Source organism: Sardina pilchardus, chromosome 4 (assembly GCF_963854185.1).
Source record: "Sardina pilchardus chromosome 4, fSarPil1.1, whole genome shotgun sequence".
NCBI lineage: Eukaryota > Metazoa > Chordata > Actinopteri > Clupeiformes > Clupeidae > Sardina > Sardina pilchardus.
In genome coordinates, this window is record NC_084997.1 from 7,235,372 (window position 1) to 7,258,461 (window position 23,090).

General features: G+C 49.0%; 1 protein-coding gene across 4 annotated transcripts; it reads right to left on the bottom strand.

The window, feature by feature from the left end:
* Positions 1-819: 819 nt before the first annotated feature.
* Positions 820-22,200, bottom strand: fhip1b (FHF complex subunit HOOK interacting protein 1B). 4 transcript variants are annotated; one of them, XM_062533924.1, is made up of 15 exons: positions 21,945-22,200; positions 19,318-19,418; positions 17,815-17,960; positions 14,582-15,165; positions 13,163-13,600; positions 12,618-12,848; positions 9,888-10,046; positions 8,447-8,533; positions 8,023-8,190; positions 7,248-7,327; positions 6,653-6,822; positions 4,612-6,186; positions 4,172-4,350; positions 2,633-2,801; positions 820-1,877 (listed from the first exon to the last, which is right to left on the bottom strand). In XM_062533924.1, the coding sequence occupies exons 4-15, from the start codon at positions 14,708-14,710 to the stop codon at positions 1,564-1,566; spliced, it is 3,699 nt and encodes a 1,232-aa protein (XP_062389908.1). In that variant the 5' UTR covers positions 14,711-15,165; positions 17,815-17,960; positions 19,318-19,418; positions 21,945-22,200; the 3' UTR covers positions 820-1,563. The 4 variants fall into 4 exon arrangements, with proteins under 4 accessions (XP_062389908.1, XP_062389910.1, XP_062389907.1 ...); XM_062533926.1 differs by lacking the exon at positions 19,318-19,418 and adding an exon at positions 18,325-18,465 and having other exon boundaries at positions 2,639-2,801; positions 21,945-21,959; XM_062533923.1 differs by lacking the exon at positions 19,318-19,418.
* Between the last annotated feature and the right edge of the window lie 890 nt (positions 22,201-23,090).

Consider the following 23,090-nt stretch of genomic DNA (forward strand, 5'->3'; position numbering starts at 1 on the left):
AATGAGTGCCTGAAATGAATGAGGATAAATGAAGAAATGATGGACACAACGGAGTACGGAAACACTGCTTTCAAAATCATAATGCACATGTCCCAATGACACAGAAAGATGCACAAACACAGAAGTTCACACTTCTGGCTCCTTCTTCAACTGTTGGCAGTCCAACAGAGAAAGAGAGAGAGATAAAAAAGACGACGTGTGCGTTCTCTTTCACTCTCCCCATCACTTAAACACACACACACACACACACACACACACACACACACACCCGTACAAACACTTAGCACCGACGCAGAAGCCTTCATACAAGTGTGCGGCTCCCACACATGGCTGATATGTGTTCAAATATGAAGAGAGACAATGTGATCATTCACACAAGCTCATGTAGTGTTTGCTTTTGTCCAGTACTGCAGACCCCACACAGAGTGGAGACGGCAGGGGGAGTGGAGGAGGTAGCAGCTCTGGCAGCTGATTTCCTACATCATCATCATCATCATCATCATCACCACAGAGGTTGCTTTTGGCCTCCTACCTCCTCCACTCCCCTTCCTCTCCCACCGAGGTGATGCGTCAATTACAAAACCACAAACAATTAAAATAATAATCATAATCATAATCATAAAAAAAAGTGGAGGTGTGTCCTTGAGATGGTGGTCAGAGACGATTGGCCGGCGTGCTCCCGGCTCTCCGCCACAGAGCGAAAGCAGGAGCACGGGGTCAGAGGTCGAGTCTGAGATGCCGACGACGGGTTGGCCTCCTCTGATGATGTGCAGCGGTGAGGAGGATCCAAAACAGAGGCGCAGCGTTGTTCATCCCCCCCCCCCCCAGTCATGATTCATTTATGTCCCCATGTTGTGAGGTGAACCCTTATTCCTTTTTTTTTTTGACAAAAACAAAACAAAACAAAAAATCTCTTCCACCAATGCATTCATTGGACGCTTCTCTGACACGCGGAGACAAACAGGGCTTTAAAAATGTGTAGAAAACGAATGAGGATCTGCCTCGCGAGAGTCCTCTCCTGTCCCGCATCAGACTGGACTGAGGGAGGGCGGTCAGTCACACAGAGCTGAGAGGAGAGCGCCGTGCACTACAGGTGGACAACTACTTCATTCAGCCGAGCCGCTAAAATACAGTTCTACAGTGGCAGAGCTCTGCGCACAGTGTGTATGGGTGTATTTGTGTGTACACAGGTGGGAATACCATTTCCAGGAAATAGCAGTTCAGCGTTTAGTCTCTGTGCATATAAAAACCCATCATACACATAAATATTCTATATATCTCATATATTTATACTCTTTCTATGTATAGGTATGTACACAGCTATGCACAGATGTGTGGGGCCACTTGTGCAATTTCCACAAACAATTAAAAAAAAAAAAAAAAAAACAGAAACCCCAACTGCCTTCCTTCTTTCTCAGTTCGATTAAACTGAATACTGCCCTCATGTGGCAAGAAAGAAAAAAAAGCCACCAGTTTGTGGGTCATTGTGGTGTTGGTGTATGTGTATGTGTGTGTGTGTGTGTTTGAGTGTGTGTGTGTGTTTGAGTGTGTGTGTGTGTGTGGTCACTCCTCTACCCCGGGGCCGCTGCGGGGGAAGGGCAGGGCGACGGCGTGCTCCTGGGCGAGCGCGGCCAGCTCCTTGAGGAACTCGGCGAAGACCACGGCGCAGTAGACGGCGTTCTTGACGCGCAGCGCCTCGGCCTGCCGCTCCAGGCTGGAGGCCGTGGAGGAGGTGGTGGCGCGGAACAGGGCGCTGTGCAGGGACTGGCCGCCGTCGCGCACGTGCGCCAGGGCCATCTGAGCGGCGTTACGCGCCCGGGTCGGGCTGTTGGTGTGGCGCAGGATCAGGTCGCCCAGAGACGGCTTACGGCTCTTCACTGCAGGAGGGATAGAGAGAGGGAGAGGGAGAAAGAGAGAGAGAGAGAGAGAGAGAGAGAGAGGGAGGGAGAGAGACAGACAGAACAGAAAAAAATGAAAGCGTTTTTTTCAGAGACATTCAAATGGAGAATCACAGAAAGATCAATTCACAGACAGATTCAAAGAATAACTAAACAAGCCTCTTCTCTACATACTATAACCAGCACACTCACAAAGAAAGAAAGAAAGAAACAAACAAACAAACAAGCAGCACAATCTAAGGGCTGAATGTGGCTGGATGAGAGCCTGCTGTCCAGCCCACTAGAGGCAGAAGCCCAAACCCCACACATCTAGAGGAGAGGCAACAGAGCTGCTCCTCAGACCCCCAGCTGTGGCGGCCAGAGAGCTGAGGCCACGCGGGAGCAGCGCCGGAGTCCAGTCCGGCCGCAACTCAACCATCTGGGCCTCAACCCCATGGTCAGCCCAGAGCGCTGCCAGCACTGCTCAACACACACACACACACACACACACACACACACACACACACAGGCCTCAGATGACCATAATTACACACAGCTGGACTAGGGCATCTCACTAGAACAGGCTACCCTCTCAGTCCTTTCTTCTAGTCTTTTTTCCTTTCTTTCTGTCTTTCTTTCTTTCTTTCTTTCAGCCTTTCTGTCTCTCTCTTTCTTTCCCTTGTTTCCTCTTGGTTCTACCATTCTGTGCCCTTGCCCCCTCCGCCCGTTCCCAGTCCCCGCTCTGGTGCGCTCACCCTCACCCATGGAGTCGGAGCGGCGCAGGCTGGGCAGAGCGGTGGGCGAGTCGCTCCAGTCCAGCTTGCCGCGGGCCAGCAGGTAGCGCCGGGCTTTCCTCAGCATGGCCGGGAAGTCCTCGTGCATGGCGGCGAACACCTCGATGCGGTTCTTCACCGTGCCCAGCACCTGCGCAGACAGGAACAGGAGGAGGAACTCGTCAAGAGAAACAAAAGTTATTTCTGGCGTTTGAGTTAAAACAGCAAACAGTGAGCAACCTTGACATTAGAGATGACCTGGATTTGTATAGTATCCATCTCCACAGCAGAGGGCAGCAGAGAGCAACTGGAGTTGTTAACCATTTCTATAGATTACTTGTGCTGTCTTGTGTCAACACCTCAAAATAGCAAGGGCATGGACGCTTCTCTACAGAATAAACGCCCATATAATAGGTCATGAGTCAAGAAGACTCCCCGTTATCCGTTTTCAGACGTTCATATATGTTGAGACAGGCCAAATTTTAATACCTACGCACAGCTGCCATTTAGGCTGGTGGATTATCCTGTTCTGCATGCTAGCATGTTCAAACGCATCACCACAGGCTAATACTCTTACTCTGGCTCTAACAGTTGACGCTACCTCCCACATTCATAATATGATAGTCATATGCATGCAAATCAGATGCTAATCATATTCAATGTTTGCATCACACAACAAATATACACGTCTGCTGGCTAAATGCTGCGCATGAAAAAGAAGCATCAAAGTGGGGCAGTTGTGGCCACCTGCTTGGTTTTTGCCATTCATTCATTCATTCATTCATTCATTCATTCATTCATTTACTCACTCACTCATTCATTCATTCATTCATTTACTCACTCACTCACTCACTCATTCATTAATTCGCTTTGCACTGTACACACACATGCATAGCTCTGCAGTAAGCAGTAACCAGGCAACCAACTTTTGACCTTCATCTTCCAAACGAGCTCAGCTGATGGGGCTCTTGGTGCTCAGTGAGGATCAGCTGATGTGGCACAGACTGGGCTTAACTCTATTAACCTTGCACATGATCCGTCTACGGGGGCCTGATGAAACACCTTAGCTGACCAATTACAGGGAGCTGGGCCAGAGCCCAGACATCACACTCATGAGCACGTCTGACAGATGTCTGGTCCCAGGGCAATGCATGTCAACAAGACGCCATGGTACTTAGGATAAAGCCATTCTGAATGCCTGGACCTCTCTACCGCAACGCTTTTCACCTGTAATCGCTTGTGACGCCAGAAAGCAAAACGTACATGCCCCTTGTCAAATGAAACACACATGTTTATCAGCATGCTATTTTCACTCGACTTTTTAAGTGAAAATGGTTTCTACTGAATGTTTGTGTACTGGTACAGACCAACTACAAGAAATTCCCCAGGCAGCAACTCTAGGTCCTGACCCAAAGGTGTGGAAATGTGTTGTTGTGAACAAGCTTCGGACACGTGTTGCTGAGTGAGCTGGGTGTGCTGTGCTGTACGGGCTGGCCGGGAGTGGAGGTGTGTGTGCAGTACCTGGATGAGGGACTTGATGCTGGGCTGGAAGACCATGTTGGTGTTGAGGAGGAAGGAGCGGATGAGAGGCTGCGGGTAGCAGGCCAGCTGGAACACGATGCCCGTCAGCAGGATGTTCACGTACAGGGAGTTCTGCAGCATGTTCTCCAGCTTGGCAAACAGCACCATAATAAACGGTCCTGAGAGGGAGGGAGGAAAGAGAGGAAGGAAAGAAAAAGAAAGAAAGAAAGAAAGAAAGAGAAAGAGAAAGAGAAAGAGAAAGAGAAAGAGAAAGAGAAAGAGAAAGAGAAAGAGAAAGAGAAAGAGAAAGAAAAGAAAGAAACAGAGTGTGAGGTACAACAATTTCATTTGGACATGACTGGCAGAGAGCCACTGCCATAACTGGTAACCAAAGCCACATCAGTGGAGTGACGTAGGTGTTTCTGGGATGTGGGCCTTACCAGTGTATGGAGGAGCGGCCGGCTGGCCCAGGGGCCTGGCAGGACTGAACATCCCTCCCATCGCGTTCTCCATCTTGGCATCGCCGGCTGCCGCCTCGGCCTCGAGCGGCGTGGGCGGCGGCTGCAGCTCGTCCTCGGCGTGCTCGAGGGCGGGCGGCTCTCTGGCCAGCTCCTCCAGGGCCTGGGCGACCGCCCGCCGCTCCCGCACGCGCTCCTCCAGCTCGCGCAGCTCCTGGTGGAAGGCCTCGATGCTGATGCCCTGGCCGTTGGAGTCCCCGGGGGCCGCTGCCGTCGGTGCGCGCTCCAGCAGCTCCTCGATCAGGCTCTCCACCGACTCCAGCCCCCGGCTCACCGCCGAGGAGTAGGAGGAGAAGGAGGAGGAGGCCGATGGGGCCAAGGTCGCCTCCGGGGCTGCTGGGGCGGGAGACGGAGTGGGCTTCGGGGGGGCCTCGTCGAGCGACGGGGCAGGGGCCGGGGCGGGGGCTGTGCAGGACAGTGGTGGGCGGTCAGGCTGGCGGGACACTTGCGGGGGCGTCTGTTGGAGGACGCCGGGGCCACCACGGGCCTCAACGCAACTCCCGCCTCCCTGCGGCGGCGCACAGGCCTCGGGGGAGCACACGCCCACCGCACCGTTCTGGCCCGGCTCTGCGCCGGAGCCACCCGTGCTCACGCTCACGCTCGAGTCCGCATCCACGTCCCGCTTCACCTTCTTCACCTCCATGCCCCCATCGGCCATGTCGGGGCAGCTGTCCCCCCGGCCCGTCCCGTTAAAGAGGGCCTGGTGTAGGGCAGCAGGGGTGGAGGAGGTGGACACAGTGGAGGTCGGCATTGTCGTTGCTGCTGATGATACTGAGGATGAGGATGCGGAGGAGGAGGAGGAGGTGGGCAGGTGCATGGGGGCGGTGTTGAGCGGCGTCTGGTCCCGCTGCAGGCTGCGCTTCTTGCTGCGCGGCGTCAGGCTGATGCAGTTCTTGCTGATGGTCACGTCCCACTCGCCGCTGTCGCGCTCCGTGCTGCTCCACTCCGAACGCGCCGCCGCCACCACCGCCGCCCGCTCCTTCTGGCCGGCCTCGCCTGAGCCTGTGCCCGCACCTGGGACCACACCTGGGACCACACCTGGGCCCACACCTGGGCCCGCGCCCGCACTGGCCGCGCCAGCTGGGCCGCCCTGGAGGGAGAAGTGCTCGGGCACCAGGCTCAGGCTGGGGTGGCTGGTGGGAGGGGGAGGGGGAGCCGGCGCCAGGTTCGGAGAAGGGTCCTCGCCGTCGTAGGGGGCTGACCAGTTGCGGCAGGCCCAGGAGCAGACCTCGATGCCCCGCCGCGCCTCCCGCAGGTAGTCCAGGTAGCCCGACTCCCCGTTGGGCTCGTCGGTGGAGCCCGAGGCCTGGTGCAGGGGGCTGTCGGGGGAGAGGGGAGCGGCTGGAGCCCCTCGGGGGGAGGAGGGAGGCTCGGTGCTGGTGGGGGAGCTAGCCGAGGCGCCGCCGCCCGAACTCTGCTGGCGGATGAAGAGGGCCAGGCGGGACGGCGTGCTGGGTCTGGGGTGGACCGGGGACTCAGCCGTGGGGCTGCCCAGCACTGGAGAAGCAAAGAGGGAGAAGTAGAGGGAGAGAATGGTGAATGATGTTCATAGAAATGACTGCAATACTGCATCCCTCAATGGAACCTTTTTTCTGCACACTGTCTGTAAACAGTCATGAGAGGTACTGTAGAGTAACAATGTGAGTTTCCCTTCTTAGCATGTTCTGAGATGAAGTTGCCACATTTGTCAACTTCATCACCTGTAATCAAGCTTCTCATTTCTCAGTAGTATACATGTGTGGGAATTGTCAGAGATAGAAAAGTTCAACTTCTAAAAAGTTCAACTATGTACCTGGATCTACCCGAGATCACTAATTAGCTGCTCTACCTGGCTGAAGAGTTGTGCAAATTAGAATCAGTTGGTTTAGCGGATGGTTAGCCCAGACATGTGGCAGGACTGACTTTCTGAGGGTGACTTTTCCACCTCTTTGGTATTGTGCATGCATTTCTCATGCAGGCTCACCTTTCCCCCAAAAGGCGGGTTCCTCCTCCCGCTCCCCAGATGGCGCTGTTGAGGCACGGCAGCACTCCGGGATGAGGGAGAGGAACTTGTCTGCCGACTTGCCGTAAATGTCTGTCTCCCTGACCGCACGCCTCTGACTCAGCATCACATGTGTGCATGGCAGCAGATACCTACAGCACAACACACACGTCACTGCAAACACACTCACAAACAGTACACACAGCCGCAGCTAGGTGGCACCTTGGGAAATGGAGGAAGGTCATTCCAAGTGGGATGGAAGTGCTTGGGTATGATCTCAAAGTCTATTCGTCATAGAGGACTGCTTGTTTCACATGTACAGATGAACTGTGGATTACTTGGTACAAATGCTTTAATTGAACCGTTGAGTTACCTTTCCAAAGCACAACATAAAAAGTGGCCAGTTTGTAGAGGTAAATGAATAATACACGGCAGTCTCAATACTCAGTTATCAGTTATATGCCCAATTATGAGCCGTTTGAAAGACTTAATTTCCCTGTTGTTATTTAGCACTAAATGAAGCAAGACAAACACACACACACACACACACACACACACACACACACACACACACTACCTGAGAACGAGCTGTAGCATGAGGTCTTCACAGTTGAGGGACAGCAGTGTCTTGAAGAGGCTGAGAGAAACCATGCACAACTGCAAACACACAAACAAGGAAGATACACATCTTAGCTTCCCCTCAGTGCTATAAAACCTCCCGTATCTTAGGCAGAAATCGGAGAAAGACAAGTTCATGTGTGTGTGTGTGTGTGTGTGTGTGTGTGTGTGTGTGTGTGTGAATAAATCTTGACTGCTGGATCAGGATCAACAATCAGATGAGGATTTATTTTAGATGGTAAAATAAATGAATACCAGAGCACAGGCTAAGTCTGACAGTTGTGATTGCTATTAGAAGCGGTTGCTGAGCATCTCGACTGAAGACTGCTTCTCAATTTGCTTCCTCGAACCGTCTCAGAGTCAAAACCTAAGACCACGCGTGTTATACTAAAACATAAAAACGTAAATCATGGCAACGTGGCAGGTGGTGCCAACCATTGCACAAAACCGGCTCTGACCACATGACCAGCATGCGATCTCCTTCGGCCCATGTTATCGCTGATGTTCCCCGAGCAACAGGGCAACATGACCCTCTCGATGGCACAGGCCTCACTAGTCATTAGTGTCTATATCTCATCTGGCCTTTAGGTGTCAGACAAAGTCCTGTACACTGGTATGGTATGGCCCCCTACCCTGCCGTATACTACACACAGGAGTAACATATGGACACACCAGCATACAGTAAGTACCCAGGAATTCTACAGTGTGTGTGCGTGTGTGTGCTCCTAACTGACCCGCGAGTTGCTGCTGATGCGTGTGAGCAGCGTGTCCAGGATGGTGTCGTTGTCGTGGCGATGCAGCAGGATGAAACGCAGGAAGGTTTTGAGGAGGGACGTTTCCGTGACGCTGCGCAGGAAGAGGTCCAGGTAGGCCGTGCTGGCGATCATCTCATCGACAGACGACTGAGGATAGCAAACCAGGATATGGTACAGAAGGGGACAGAAATAAACATCCTCATTTTGAATGACATTTGAATGACAAAACAGTACAGACCTTTGTGGACTGGAAAAAAAAACGTATCAGAACTATATTTAAATGATTTCAAATTAAAATATTTTCATTTTCCATATTCTTTTGTGATGCAGTTCTATACTCAATTCTAGAGGACCAACCACACCCCGAACACCGCTGAATATGCAACACAATGATTGGCTGTACCTTGTGAAGGGCGGGGCCCATGACTGGAATCAGGAAGCCATTGTGGACGTAATCAAGCAGCTGAGTGCGCACCAGTGGGTGAGAAACCTGCAGGGACACACAGAACAACAGAACACACCTCAGAACAGGGCACAGGGGTGCACATGAGAATAAGTGGAATAGAGTACTATGTCCTCTATTCCAATATGTGGTTTAATGTTCTGCATTTCTCACTAGTAGGTCACGTTGACACTAATGTATGCTCCTGCGTTGTGACCCTGTAGGATATCTGTAGTGGTTCTAAACGGGATACCTCCTGACTTTGACACTGAATGATTAGTCATCCTTTGCTAACTATTTCCCTGTCTAGTTAGAGCAGCTGATGGATCTTTAGGGTGAAGTCATGCTGTCTCTCCCTTGATGCGCATAAATTATTTTTTATTTAGAGGTATACGTTTTCATCGGGGACCAGCGTTTGTTTGTCCGTTTGTCTGTCTGTCTGTTTGTTAGATTAGATTGTTGCAAGATAACTCAAAAAGTAATGGATAGATTTCAATGATATTTTCAGGGAAGCGCAACATACCTCGCTAACCCACTAATCGAGGTTCGTAGTACACCCCACTGGGGCCCTAACTACACAGTCCATTTGCAAAATGCATCATGAACGAGCTTCCCACAGCAGTAACCTTGCAGTGAGAATAGGCAGGGATAAATATTTGCCAATTCCACCGACACAAAGCAAGGCACAATCTAAAAAGGACAACCTGTCTACAATCTGTGCCTTTAGTCAATATAATCAGTGCAGTGGTCATAGGCATTGTTTTTCTTAAAGGATCTGCAGTAAACATGCCATAATGAGAAACAATTACCTCTATGGCATATCAGTGAAGGTCAATTTTAACACAATGTGAACAGGCTTATGCTTTCAATATCTACAGTAGGAAGAGTCTTTTTTAAATGCAATCACAAAAATGACATGCATTTAAATGCATTTTTTGAATGATGATCAGGGCTTACTGAAATACAGTCACAGTACAGTCCCCACTCGCTACTTTAAGATGCCTATACAGTAGGTGTCTCACTGCTCCATGTCATACGTACATGTATGCACATGCTACCCTGTCAATGTCCATGCAGCATGTCTCTTTAGGAGGTTGTCATAACATGGACCAAACATGAACTCAGGATGCTGCTTGTGTTATTACATTAGCTAAATGATTTTGCAGAGTAAATTAGCTTTAGCTCCCATGTAGCTTGTGTGTCCAGACGCATTTCCCATCAATGACAGCCATTAGGCTTTGGAGTACATTAAAGACATCAAACGCGCTAGACTAATACCCTTAAGGCAACAGACACGCTAGAGTAGTCGTCCGCCGTTCACAAAAACAGAGGAACAGATCCTGAGAAACACGCTAATTCTGTCCAGGTTGACGGGTATGGATGAGCGCTCCTGTTGACGTACCTGCACCACAGCGTTGCAGAACTCCAGGGAGTTCATGAAGAGGACCAGCGAGGACACGCCCATCCAGTCCTCGCGCCGCAGCGCGTGCCAGTCGTCCCCGCGCACCTCGATCTTCCGCGGCAGCGACGAGTAGAGAGCGCTCAGGCCCGTGGCCAGGACCTGGAGAGGACGGGTCACCAGTGAGACAGGGCAGGGCAGTCATCGGTGTGTGTGTGTGTGTGTGTGTGTGTGTGTGTGTGTGTCTGGCATCAGACAAGACACACTGTGGCAAGCACTTCATCCTGCTGCTACGCCCATCCATTCATGAAATGAGTCTGGCATATAGCCTGTCCCTACTCCTTATTGCACTGCTGAGAACCTCACACGCAAACAAACTCAACCTATCTCTGCAAGCTCTCTTCCTACACATAAATGGCGCGCCTTCAAGCAGACGGCGCAGTCCTCAAGTCTCTCTAGGCCTGTCAGCTGTCTGGCCCGCATCTCTGGGACACATCAGAGCAGAGGCTGGCAGCAGAGACAGAGCACAGAGCACAGAGAGACCCTGGCCAGTGGCATCAGAGAGAAGCCCTGCTATGAACTTCTTTCTGATCACACTCCGCTACAGACATGGCAACTGACGAGGATGAGGAGGAGGAAGAGGAGAAGAAGGTGTGGAGGGTTGGGGGTTGGAGCTCCCTCCCTTGTGTGGTGGGATATGGCCTCAGTAGTGAGGTGATGGACACCTCAGAGCATCCAAGGGGCAGTGGGAAAGGCCTCAGTGTTCTCCACCACAGCAGTCAGAAAATGCAGGCAGGCAGGCAGGCAGACGCCAGATTACTGAAGCTGAAGCATAGCGCCCCTGCAGAGATATGCACCATTGATGAGGGGGGGGGGGGGCGACAACACAAACACTCCCCCCCCACCCCAACCCACCGCCTCTGTCTCATGAGTGGGGCAGAGAGGGAGACGATCAAGGAGCAATTCAAACGTGCGCCGTGATTGCAGCGAGGCTGGGCAGAGATCAAAGTGTGAGACAGAAGCAGCGATAGGAGCTGCTGCGGCTGGAAAACAAAAGAACTGGGGTGACTGGAGGGGGAGGAAGAGAGGAAAGATAAGAGGAGGAATAAAGAGGGGGATTTTTTTCTCTCAAAAGATCGAGGAGAGTAGGACAAGTACAGGATTGGACAGAAAAGAACACAGAGAGGGAGGGAGTGGGAGAGAAAGAGCGAGAGAGGGAGAGGGAAAGAGAGAGATGGAGAGCGATTGGAGAGAGAGAGAGATGGAGAGAGAAGAATAAAGGGTGGCACACATTCATCCTAGATGGCACCTCGGCTGGTCGGCGGCCTAAGTAGGTCAGATCCGACCTTATCTAATATTTCATGGGTGAGAGAGGAGAAGGGGGAGAGGAGTGTGGAAGAGACTGAAGGAGAGGCAGAGGACATGGAGGAGCTTGGGCTGGGGCAGAGAGGGACAGAAACCGACGAAGAGAGGACTGCTTCTCCCAACAACAAAATGTTTACATAAAGCCCCTCAGGCCAAGCCTCTTGCTGGTGGAAACATTAGAACATTCGTCCGTTGTCTCTCCGCGGCGGCTCGTGTGGGCATGGCGAAGACACAGCGCCACCACAGCAGCCGTCCGCCGGGAGCACAATGGCCGCCTGTGCGGCCCGACAGAGTGCCAGCTCATGCCACTTCGCTCTCCCGTGCGCACCCACGCCCACACACACTGTGGCATCAGTGCTCGAGACAGGCGCTCTCTGTCCACAGAGCCTCCACAGACACACAGCGCCACCCAGACACACACTGAGCCAGTGTTTCCATCCCGCATCACAGCAGCCATGGCGCGCACACACATACACATTATGCTTCTGGTGGGACAACATACAGGCAACATACAAGACAACAGTCCCAATAACAGGTGGGGAATTCCTGCAATCTTAGCATAAAACTTTGGCCGGCTCCACGGATTGATTCAAAACACAGTCAGCGATCACAATCATTCTAATTCATCCACTGAGCCTTGTTCCTTTTTTTCCGTCCCAAGCCAAGTCCACCAACACCAGTGACACTTCACCCTCACAACTCCAAACAGTGGTCTTTGTATGGGTACGTCCTCTGGGACATCTAGTGAAATAAGGAGATCTTTGCAGATTGCTGCAAATGTGAGTGAGTCATGTCTACATGCAATCACTCTGTGTGAGCTGAAATGCTCTCAGACTTGGTCTCACAGTGGACATGCTCAGCGTTTAGTGTTGCAATCTGGAGAATGCAGAAATAAACAGACCTGTGGCCAGGCTGAATCCTGTTGATGACAGGAGCGCCTGCCAAATATGATATGCTACACTTCTGAATCTCCACAGTTGGCTTGCATACTGACTGATTATAAATGGCTGAAAGGATGATGATGCAAATCACAGTTCAGAGTGATGACAGAAGTCTAGTTTACTTTCCTCATGGCAACATTACAGTAGAAAATTTATTTCTTTAAACAAGAAGTTAAAAGCTACCCGTAATAGTACACAACCTGAAACCAATCCTTGAATTCATCTAGGTAAGGCCCCCACTTCACACTCAGCTAATGCAGCTGTTCGTTGTATACATCAAAGCTAAAGTGGATTTCAAGAACATTCGGAGAAGAGTCCAAAACGTCTTCTGATCATCAGTGCAGGTGGAGTGTATGAGTGTATGAGTGTATGAGGAAGAGAGCATGTGAGAGGTACAGAGGGGGGCGGAGCAGGCGAGAGCTGGTACCGGGCAGAAGTAGGAGTTCTCGGTGATGTACTGGGCCACGGCCTCGTTGCTGGCGGACGTTGCCATGACGAGCAGCAGGGCGTCGCGGGCCTGCTGGCCGATGGCGCCGTGCCGGTGGATGAAGGGCACCAGCAGGGAGAAGATGAGCAGGTTGGTGGGACCCTGAGGGGCCGGCGTCGCCTGGAACAACAGCTCCAGCACCTTGGGCTCCCGCGCTGTGCACACACACACCTGAGGAGGAGAGGAGGAGGAGGAGGAGGAGGAGGAGGAGAAATGTCAGAGATGAAGAGAGGGGGGGGGACACAAAGACGTTGAAAAGAACAGACAGAGCAACAGAAATATGCTTTGAAAGCAGGAGATGCGCAGTCTGCAAATATTCCACAGAGCCCTCATTCAGAACGACAGCGCAGTCACATCAGCGACACAGACCTGCTCATCAGCACAGTCAGCAACAGCAACAGCATAATGTAGACATAGAGCTAGACTAGAGCAATAATAAATAAATAAATAAGCTGTTTCCCCTTGAGTGGAGGCGCTCAGCTCACCTGGTTGAGCAGGAGCACGAGGCTGGCCTCGAGGGCGGGCGGGCAGCCCAGCTGGGGGTCGGCGCAGGTGGCCAGCAGGCAGAGCAGCGGCTGCAGCACGGCCATGTGCTGGAGCAAGGGCTGCTGGGACTGGCCGATCAGCATCTCAAACAGCTTGAGCAGCGCCCCCTGGCTGTCGGGGTCCAGGCCGCGGCGCACGTGCCACTCCACCAGCCGCTCCAGGACCCGCTCGGACACCACAAACTCCAAGATGGGCCCCATGCAGGCGGCCGCGGAGGAAGAGGAGGAGGAGGAAGAGGAGGAGAGGACCTCGGGGTCGAGCTCCTGGGGCCGCTCCTCGGCCAGCAGGCACAGCATCTGGTCGGTGTTGTTCCTCACGGCGGTCAAGTCGTCAGCGCCACTGGACATCGAGTCCTTCTGCTCCAGCACCCACGACACCTGAGAGAGAGAGAGAGAGAGAGAGAGAGAGAGAGAGAGAGAGAGAGAGAGAGAGAGAGAGAGAGAGAGAATATTTCGGCTCAATCTAACTCCAACTTCATGTTTGATGCTGCTTTATCAGTTCATTTGTTGGTGGGTTACATGAACAACATTTCCTTTCCATTCTTTGCAACTATAAACCAAAACTGTTAAAACTTTGATAATTTCCCTTTGCAACATGTATTTACCTTTTCAACTGTGTATTACGTACTACTATGTATTACACTAGTCAGGTTTAAAGATTCCTATTTATTTTAGCGTTCCACTAGTGACACGGACTGTGAAGAGCAGTGCACTAGAGAAAGCTCTGCTTTCGTCACCGGAAAACCCCTTGGAACCTGTCCCTGTTGTGTGTGTGAAATAAAGCTGCGTAACGATCACCCGGAGGGGAGTAGATCTCACGTGTCCTACAAATCTGGGGACCACACACAGAGATGCTATTTCACACACACACACACACACACAGATCAATAATATCTGACAGCGGCTCAATCTGTGTGTACACATAAACAAGTGAAACAGCAAGTTGACACAAGCGTATCTACATTACGCCATCATCCAAAACAACTGTAAGCTACCACTGTACTGTTCAATGGCCAACAGAGTGGTGCAACTGGTTTTAGCATAACAGGAGAATGAGAGAGAAAGAGAATGTTTACATGAGTATGGGGAAGAGAGAATGAGACTGAGACAAAGTTCTCTCTTTTCCAAGTTCTCTATATTTCTGTATTGCATGGTTTATGCTTGGGCAACACTGTTTCCTTTTACATGGTCATGCCAATATAAAGCGTATTGAATTTAAACTGAAAGTGAATTGGACTGAGCTAGTCAGAGTAGAGAAAACACACCAAGGTAAAAACCTAGGCAAACAAAGTGTGCCAAGCAGAGGAGGAGAAACCACAGAGCCGAGCACGGGGGCTGATTTGAGTTGTCCATCCTCACCTGTCTCCAGTGGTTCTGGAAGACCATGAGGCAGGTCTCCGGGTCAGCCATGCAGGGGCTGGAGGGGGCGGCGTTTCGGCCGGGCCTGGAGCCGGCCGCCCGCGGGTTCAGACGGCTTAACCAGCTCATTCTGCCCTCACACGCTCGCCGAGGGGAGAGAGAGAGAGAGGGAGAGAGAGGAGAGGAACGGAGAAGAGGAGAAATGAGGAAGAGGGGGAGAAGAGGGAAAGGGAGAGAACAGGGGGAGAAAAGGAGGGGAGGAAGGGAGGGGAGGGGGGGCTCGGGAAAGGTGGAGAGGGAAACCCCCAAAACAAGAGGGGTGGAGTGTCCTCCTACACAGGCGGAGGGGTGAGTGAAGAGGAAGGGGAAGGAACGGTTGCCCTGGAGTGTGCAATGCTGTGGCCCGAGGGGAGGCGGGGGGGGAGGAGGAGGGTGTGTGTGTGGCCGTCTCTCCGGATCCCCGTCAGCACAGAGACGGGGCGATCAGGTGGTGTGGAGGGGGGGGCGAGGGCAGTCAGAGATCCCTGCAGACCCTGTCATCCAGCCTGCAGCCTGCACCACTCCATTCTCAGACAGACACACTCCTGCAGAGGAGGGGGAGAGGGAGAGAGAGAGAGAGAGAGAGAGAGAGAGAGAGAGACATTAATTCAGTACGCATTAGAGTAAATGAACCGCTCTCTTCAAGGACAGTAGATAAGTCTTTTAAATCACTGATTTAAGTGCTTAGGAGTCAATATTTTATTCATATAGTAGCTAAGATTATAAAGCACTACAGCATGATACAGCAGTCATCACAGTCCACATACCAACAGCTCACACATTAAACACTGACCGTATTCATGTCCAGTGAAAACACAGAAACCATGACTTTTCTCTGCAGAAAAGAACTTACCACCTTCAACAGAACAATCAATATCCCCACACATTAGAAGACGCCTTCAGCGAAAACACACAGTCTAGCTCGGCACCCACGATGAGATTACACTGATCTAATCACAGGAAGAGCTAAAGAGTTTCACCTCGAACTTCCTGTGATGTCAGAACACTTCCTGAGAGTGAAAACACTCAAAAGCCTCCCACCCAGCAATAATATGCAACAGAGCCCCTCCAGCAGCCCTCCAAACCCTGCTACCCCCCAGAGCCGAGCGAGAGAACCGAGAGAGAGAGAGAGAGAGAGAGAAAGAAAGAGAGAGAGAGAGAGAGACAGAGAGAGACAGAGAGAGAGAGAGAGAGAGAGAGAGAAAGACAGACAGAGACAGACAGAGACAGAGAGAAAGCACAGAGACCGGGCTCAAGGAACATGAGACAATCTCCACTACACACCATGGACAGGCAATCAAAAGCAGATGATGGGCACCAAACTACTGAGCCCAAACTCACATTTTACTTCTTACAATTGTTTGTAAAAACAGAATAACCTAGCTTTATGCTGAACTGTTTGTTGACATACTGGATAACTTTCAGCCCCAAAACCTCCCATGTCAACAAAAAAAGAAGATATGTTACATTGTCCTGGTAAAATTGGCTGAGGAGGAAAAACACAGACCAAATTCACGTTGGAGTTTAAATATGGACTGAGGGGGGGAAAAGCCTGAACTCTGCCACCTCTGAGAACTACTTTTGAGAAGGAACAGGCGTGTTTTGATTTCTCGGGAAGCCTGGAACAACAGACATGGAATCTAAACGGCAGAATGGCATGTGGACGACTCCACCCTGCCATCCCCAAAAACTTCCTGGAATCTCACATGACTACAGGCTTCCTTCCCTAGGAGAGGCCCAACTGACATCATCTCTAAGGAGCTCAGGCCGACCCGAGCGGGTGGAGTCCAGTCTGCTGAAACAGACGAGGAAAACTATCACAGTCCCGAGAAGACCCTCCCATCGGAATAATTTACAGAGAAAACAGTGCAACACTAAAAACCTCCAGATTAAACTATGCACAAATACACACACACAGACAGACAGACAGACAAACACACAAGAGTGCAAAAAAATATATATATGAAAAGCTGACCCAAACAGACAAACCACAATCAATTGGTCTCTGCGGGTAGCATGACCTACGTTTGAACTGAGAAACACTGCCCACTTAGTGCAAACAAACAAATCGACGAAGCCAAGCGCTTGAAAAATGTGGGTAAACAGAGCTGGCCACGAGTCCTGTTTCTTTCCTGGTCTGCTACACGCTGCATGGTCAAGTTTCCCATATCAGAGAAGAGCCATGGGCGTGTGTGTGTGTGTGTGTGTACATATTTATAGCAAAGGCTCTTGAGGTCAGACAGTATGACACATAATGGTCCTGGGAACCCTGACAGGGTTGCGTGCACGCACAGACACAGCTGAGTAATACAGGGTTTTTGGAACCTTAATTACACATGTGCCTTTTCTTGACCTTTCAACTTTCACCTGACTTCTGAGCTAATCAGCTGTGTCAGGTCATAGCCAGCTGACCCCTTTGACTCACACACACTCACACGCTGACACACAATATGGCCTTTTGGTTGTGCATGTTTGGTTGTGCATGTGTAGGAGTGCTTCTGTCTTAAAAAGAAGAACACATTAAGCAACTTCCACACCAAGTACTGAGGCAGATGATTAAGCACCTTCATCACGCTGTTTCACTCATCCTGACTGCTCTGACACAACAGGGGAAGAGGTTCAACAGTCAGCATCAACAGCTGGCAAACAGACACAATCTTGACTAACAAAATGGACCCATATCCCTACCCTAAAGGTCACCATAAACCCATTTCTTTTAACCTTTTCTTGAAAGAGACAAACTGACAACTCAAAAGTAGGCAGATAGCCGAGGTTAGGAGTTAACAACTAGTAGAATTATGGTTTAAGCTAAATATTTGACAGCAGTCAACAACTGGTTTGCAACGTAATTCCCAGTGGAGAGCTTGTCGTTCAAATACCTAACATGCTTAGTATGCATGAAGCACTGCCCTGTGATCCAGATCTCTTCCTTATGACCACTATGTGGACTTGAACTGCGAACACACACACACACACCCCTTCACTCTCACCCCCATTCTCAGGAGGACAGGACAAATTTTAGCGCCGAGTAGGGCACCTTCAGCGTCCTCACTGCTTGTGTGTGTGTGCGCGTGTGTGTGAGGGACAAAGACAGAGAAAAAGGTCAAGTGTTTCTATGTGACAGTGTGTGTGTGTGTACGAGAGAGAGAGAGAGAGAGAGAGAGAGCGAGAGAGAGAGAGAAACATGCTCTTACTTGAACTGAGGTTTGGTGTGGCGAGCTAAAGCTCCATGCTGTCTCAGGGGCTCTGAGTCATAACTCCAGTCCCTCCAGGACTCTCAGTAACGTGCTGCACGCTGCTGCTCTCGCCTGTGCTTCGGTCGCTTGCTGTGGTCAGCGTCCTGCAGAGGGAGAATCAATAGAGTCTGATTTGAATAGAATGGAGGATAACAGCCGGTGTCTTTAGGTAAACAGAAACATGCTTGCGAGTCGTTTTTCTGTTCTGACGGCAACAGAGAAATGTTCCAAAATGCAAACCAACACAAACACAGGTCGATGCTTGGTGTTTATGTTGACAGAAGCTTTCAGTACATTGTGTTCATAAATGAGATAGACCTGTTCTGATTTCTTATCTTTCAAACTCAATAAGTAACTCCATGTGGCTTTTTCCATTTCATTTTGCAAATCCATAATCATATTCTATTACATTCTTTCTACGTAACGCTACAGTCTGTTTGTGTGACTGAGTTAAAAAAAGATAACCACCTTCACCTAAAACACCCGGTGCAACTCTCTGGCATCAAGACCAATCCCCACCAATGATCCTCCGCTTAGCCAAAACAACGGTCCACGAACTCGTCCCAAGTTTCCATTCACTTAAATCTTCTTGTGACAGCCATTCCCTTTCTAACAAGTGTGGAGAGAAGAAAGGCCTTTTTTCACCATTGTGAGATCCCTGAAGCAGTGGAACACATTCGTTTTTCCAGCTCAGTGACTAGAGGCCATGAAGGCACAGGCGCTTCCTTGTGTTGTGTTACGATTTGTTTATTCAACTGTGAGCCTGTTGAGACCACTAAGAGGCACCAGCACTTGAGGATGGAGCATTCACTTGCACTCACACACTACTAGAAAGCAAGACATGGATATGGATGGAAAAAGCGACAAGGTTGTGGGTTACCACTTGCATAGACGCACTGGGCCTAAAAGTCAAAGTTAATTTAAATTAGTAAATGCTCTGGGGTTGCTTCAGGTCAGGCTAGGAGGCAATAAAAAGTCAGCTAACTATCTGAATAGACTGGATGACTAGGTTGTTCCATCAATGACAGCATATTCCAGGATGGCAATGCAGGATTTCATCAGGATGATCATTTGCATGCGAATTGGCCACCACAGTATCCTGGTCTGAACAATGGAAGTCTGGAGACGACTTTATGAAGAGGTTCAACTTTCATGTTTATCTTTCTGCTGGCCAGGCAGTAAGACTACTACTGCCTTACCAGGAGAGAGAGGTACACAATCTATTTACTATGCAACCTGAAAACCAGCGAGAAGCATATGACCAAAGCACAAAGAGAGAAAAATAAGCAATGCAAAGCTGTCTCAACAGTAACGATCGCAGGAAGCTTAGTAGTTTGAATTCAGAGAAAGCAAAACACACCACCATTACCACTCTGTGCTAGGGAAACTATGACTAACACAAAGCTAATAATAAAACACATATGAAAGTAACGTCCATTCAATTCTGACAGCAGCACTGACCTCTAAATTAGTGTAAACCAGTGAGTCATGGGATGATGACCAAGCTGGAGCACTTCACTGAAGCCAACTTCCTGATTTTACTTCGGACAAATATATGAATCCTAGTAGTAAGAGTGAGAGAGAGGGGGAGTTTAGAAAGAAGCAAGCTTGCTGGACGAGACAAAGTCACTTCCGCCCCCCAGCTATAATGAATCATTAGCCAGATGTCCTGCTCACCTGGTCAATGACGCAAAAAGTAGAGTGAATTTCACACTACTGTCTGCAACAAAACAACTACAAGACAAATACGCATCGCTGTAAAGGCATTCTCAGACAATACTGATATTGCTGATATCCTGACAATTTCTTTCTCTTCTACAGGAGTAACAAGTGATTAAAACACAGACCTACCTACAATGGAGGAAAGACATCACAAAACAATCTTCTGTAGAGTACTGCCTAATGTTTAAGCACCCATTATGGCCCTGAATAAAAGTTGATGGACTTTCAGGACACGTGCCTTAAAAAGTATCCTTACACCCACTTTTTACATTTGTTTCAAATCTACTACTGATGCTACTAATCTGTAGACGATGTTGTGTTTGACAGGATATTTGGCCTTTGCTTTGTGCATGTTGCCAGAAATAAAAGCAGACAGTCTAATGCATGGGCTTGGCTAATGCCAGATGCATGGGCATTCATTGATTTGACCGTTATATACTTTGAAAGATTTATGTAAAAATAATTTGGCATAGATCGCTTCTTCGTTTTTTTCCTCATCAGAGTATAGCTTGAATTTTGTCGTCATCAGGATGCTCGAGAGGCATTGTTGTAGGGAGGTAAGAATAACTGGGGAAATTTTGATATGAAATGTCAACCAATCATCTGACAATATATGCTTAATAATGATTGATGATGAAAGACAATACGATTTCATCTGTTGCATGCAATAATGCATGTGTTCAGCAAAAAATACATAGTCATGCTTGAAAGCTCAATCATTCCCCACAATGATGACAACTGGACACTTTATCAAAACTCTAGGTGAATATATTACAGGTTTAGATAGACATAAGTTTCTGTTTACAGGTCACATTCTTTCCACTCCCTTATGCTGTTGTACGGGTACAAAGTTCAGTTTGGCAAGCACTAAATTGCAGGATGTCTCGTGATGGCAAACAAAGATGTGACAAGAGAAATGCAATAAAAACGCTGTTTTCCTTAAGGTCTCAAAACCCCTATGTCGTTCTTCTCGGGATCAGGAAACACAACTTAACATTATCAATTGCACAGTTTAGGTAAATGCCCAATATGTATCATATTATGTTCATCAGCAATTCGACAGTACATCGTTATGTACAATTCTAACGCTGTCAAGTTCAGGCTGCATAACTTACACGTCTATGGTAGTAGCAGGCTATCTTCCTTCTTGGCAGTGACTGGTATCCAGTAGCCAATACTACCGAAATGAGTCTAACGTTGCTCCTGTATGGTTACTTCACACACAAGTTTTAACTTGACAGTTACAGAAAGAATGTATTTAAGAGGTGTGTGTCTTGAAGGTGAGAATGTAAAGCGTTGGATACTAGCGATAACTGGACTATGACACCAACACCAAGGTGGTGCAGAGCTTAGTAGCAGTGATTTTTTTCAGACCATTACATTTATCCAAGTCTGACGTTACTCAAGATTAGTCGATGAACCATTAAACTCATATAAAGTACAGTTATAATCAACGAGCCAACTTACACCCTTTTACTGAGGAGCATCATCATTTGGGAGCATTTCAAGCTATTCAATAGGCAAGGCTTGTGTACAAAATTTCAACCCTAGAAGCTAATTAACTCGCTAGCTAAAGAGCTAACGTAATCCATTAGATATTAACGTAGTGTGACTTGTTCACTTTAGGCCAGAAGCAACACATCGATGCATAAAACAGTTACTTCACACACTGCAATTAGCCAGTAGCTAACAGGTAGCTAACTAGCCATCTATCTATGGAGGTAACGTTAACGTGGAACGAATGGATTTGATGTAACGTTATGGTCCCAGGTAATTTCATTTAAATTAAGGTTATTGAAATTCACAACCACAGCTGCCTGACAATAACTATGTACTTAGTAAACCTTATTCCACTTAATCTAATCTATTTCACCCAATAACATTGATGTTACAATGGCTAAAAGTTATCCGGACGGTGGTGTTATTTAGCCTACCACAACCATACACCAGCTAACTCAGGGATAAAACATGCTATCGCTAGGTGGCTAATGTTAACCAAATCAAATTGAGGTAACGTTGATGATTTATGCAGTGATTATTATGATCAAACATGTAATGTTATCTGTAACTAGGTAAACAGCATGTCATTAGCTACTGTTGTTTATGTCCCTATAGCAAACTAAAAGGGCAGCTGGACCAACGAAATGACATTTATCACGCCACGCAGTACATCCCAGTACCGAGTGCAGGGCTGTCCAAACCATCCACTGCTATCAGATTGAACTGGCATTATAACCGTTAACGTTACTTCTGTCGCAGTGTGGAGCATACCAATTGCTAATATTAAATGTTTAATGTGCTGATGCCACTGTCAGCTACTTAAAATGCCACAAATCTCAGCGTTGGTAACGAATGAAGCCACCCACCTGCTTTATTTCCAGTATTTTCAACGTTTAGCGTTCGGTTGCCGAGCAGTGATTTGGAATAAACAGCCTATGAAGAGCTGCTAGCAAATCAATTCTCATCACGTCAGACAAGGTGCCTTTTCCTGAAAAAAGGTAAACATAAACCAATGGCAGCAGAGGACACTCATTCACACCATTAATCTTCCGGGCCAGTTATCCACCGCAGTATTGTGCCAGTCATAAACAAACGTTGGTCAGATTTCTCAATCACTCTCCCTTTTCGCAGCCATCTTACTAGAATCGCTCAGTCACACCCACACGCAAGGGACGTTATGACGTCTTGTAAGAGCCGTACTAGCCCGTGAACCCGTGCAGTCACTACTGAGTGCTTGCATGATCGCAGGCTTAACAAAAACTAAAACTTTTTTTCTCTCTAAAATTATGCATCTATAATCATATAATGTCAATGCTCTTGGATGACATCTGTTGTGCAGCATATTACAACAGTGTGCGTGTAGTTTAGTTAGTGTAGGTGTGTGTGTGTGTGTGTGTGTGTGTGTGTGTGTGGGTGGTGGGGTGGTGGGGTGGAGGGGTGGAGGGGTGGAGGGGTGGGGAGTTTAGTGTTCAGTAGAATGACAGCCGCAGGGAAGACATATCCTCTAAACTTTACTTGCCCGGGTGCAGAGAGGCTTTTAACGCTTCCTGGATAGGAATGAGATGAACGGTCTATGATTGGGATGTGAACAATCTTTCCTTGATCAAAGTAGAGATGTTGAGAGTCCTCGAGAAGTCTTCAGAGATGTGGACACCCAGAAACTTGAAGCTAGTGACACGCTTCACCTCAGTCCAGAGATGTGTGCGCCACATTTTGACTCCACAATGAGCTCTTCTTGATGTTGAGAGCCAGGGTAGGTTGTTGTCTGTGTACCACAATGTAGGTGCTGGACGTCCTCTCCATCTCACCATTGCTGATGAGACCTATTGTAAGGTCGGCTGCAAACTTAACAATGGTGTCAGAGCCATGTACAGGTGTGCAGTCTAGGTGAAGGGAGTAAAGGATGGGGCTCGACACGCAGCACTGTGGTGCACCAGTATTCAGGCCAGGGTGAGGGTTGCAGGGGTGTTTATCTAACCTAACAGACTGCTGGTGGTTTGGAAGTCCAAAAT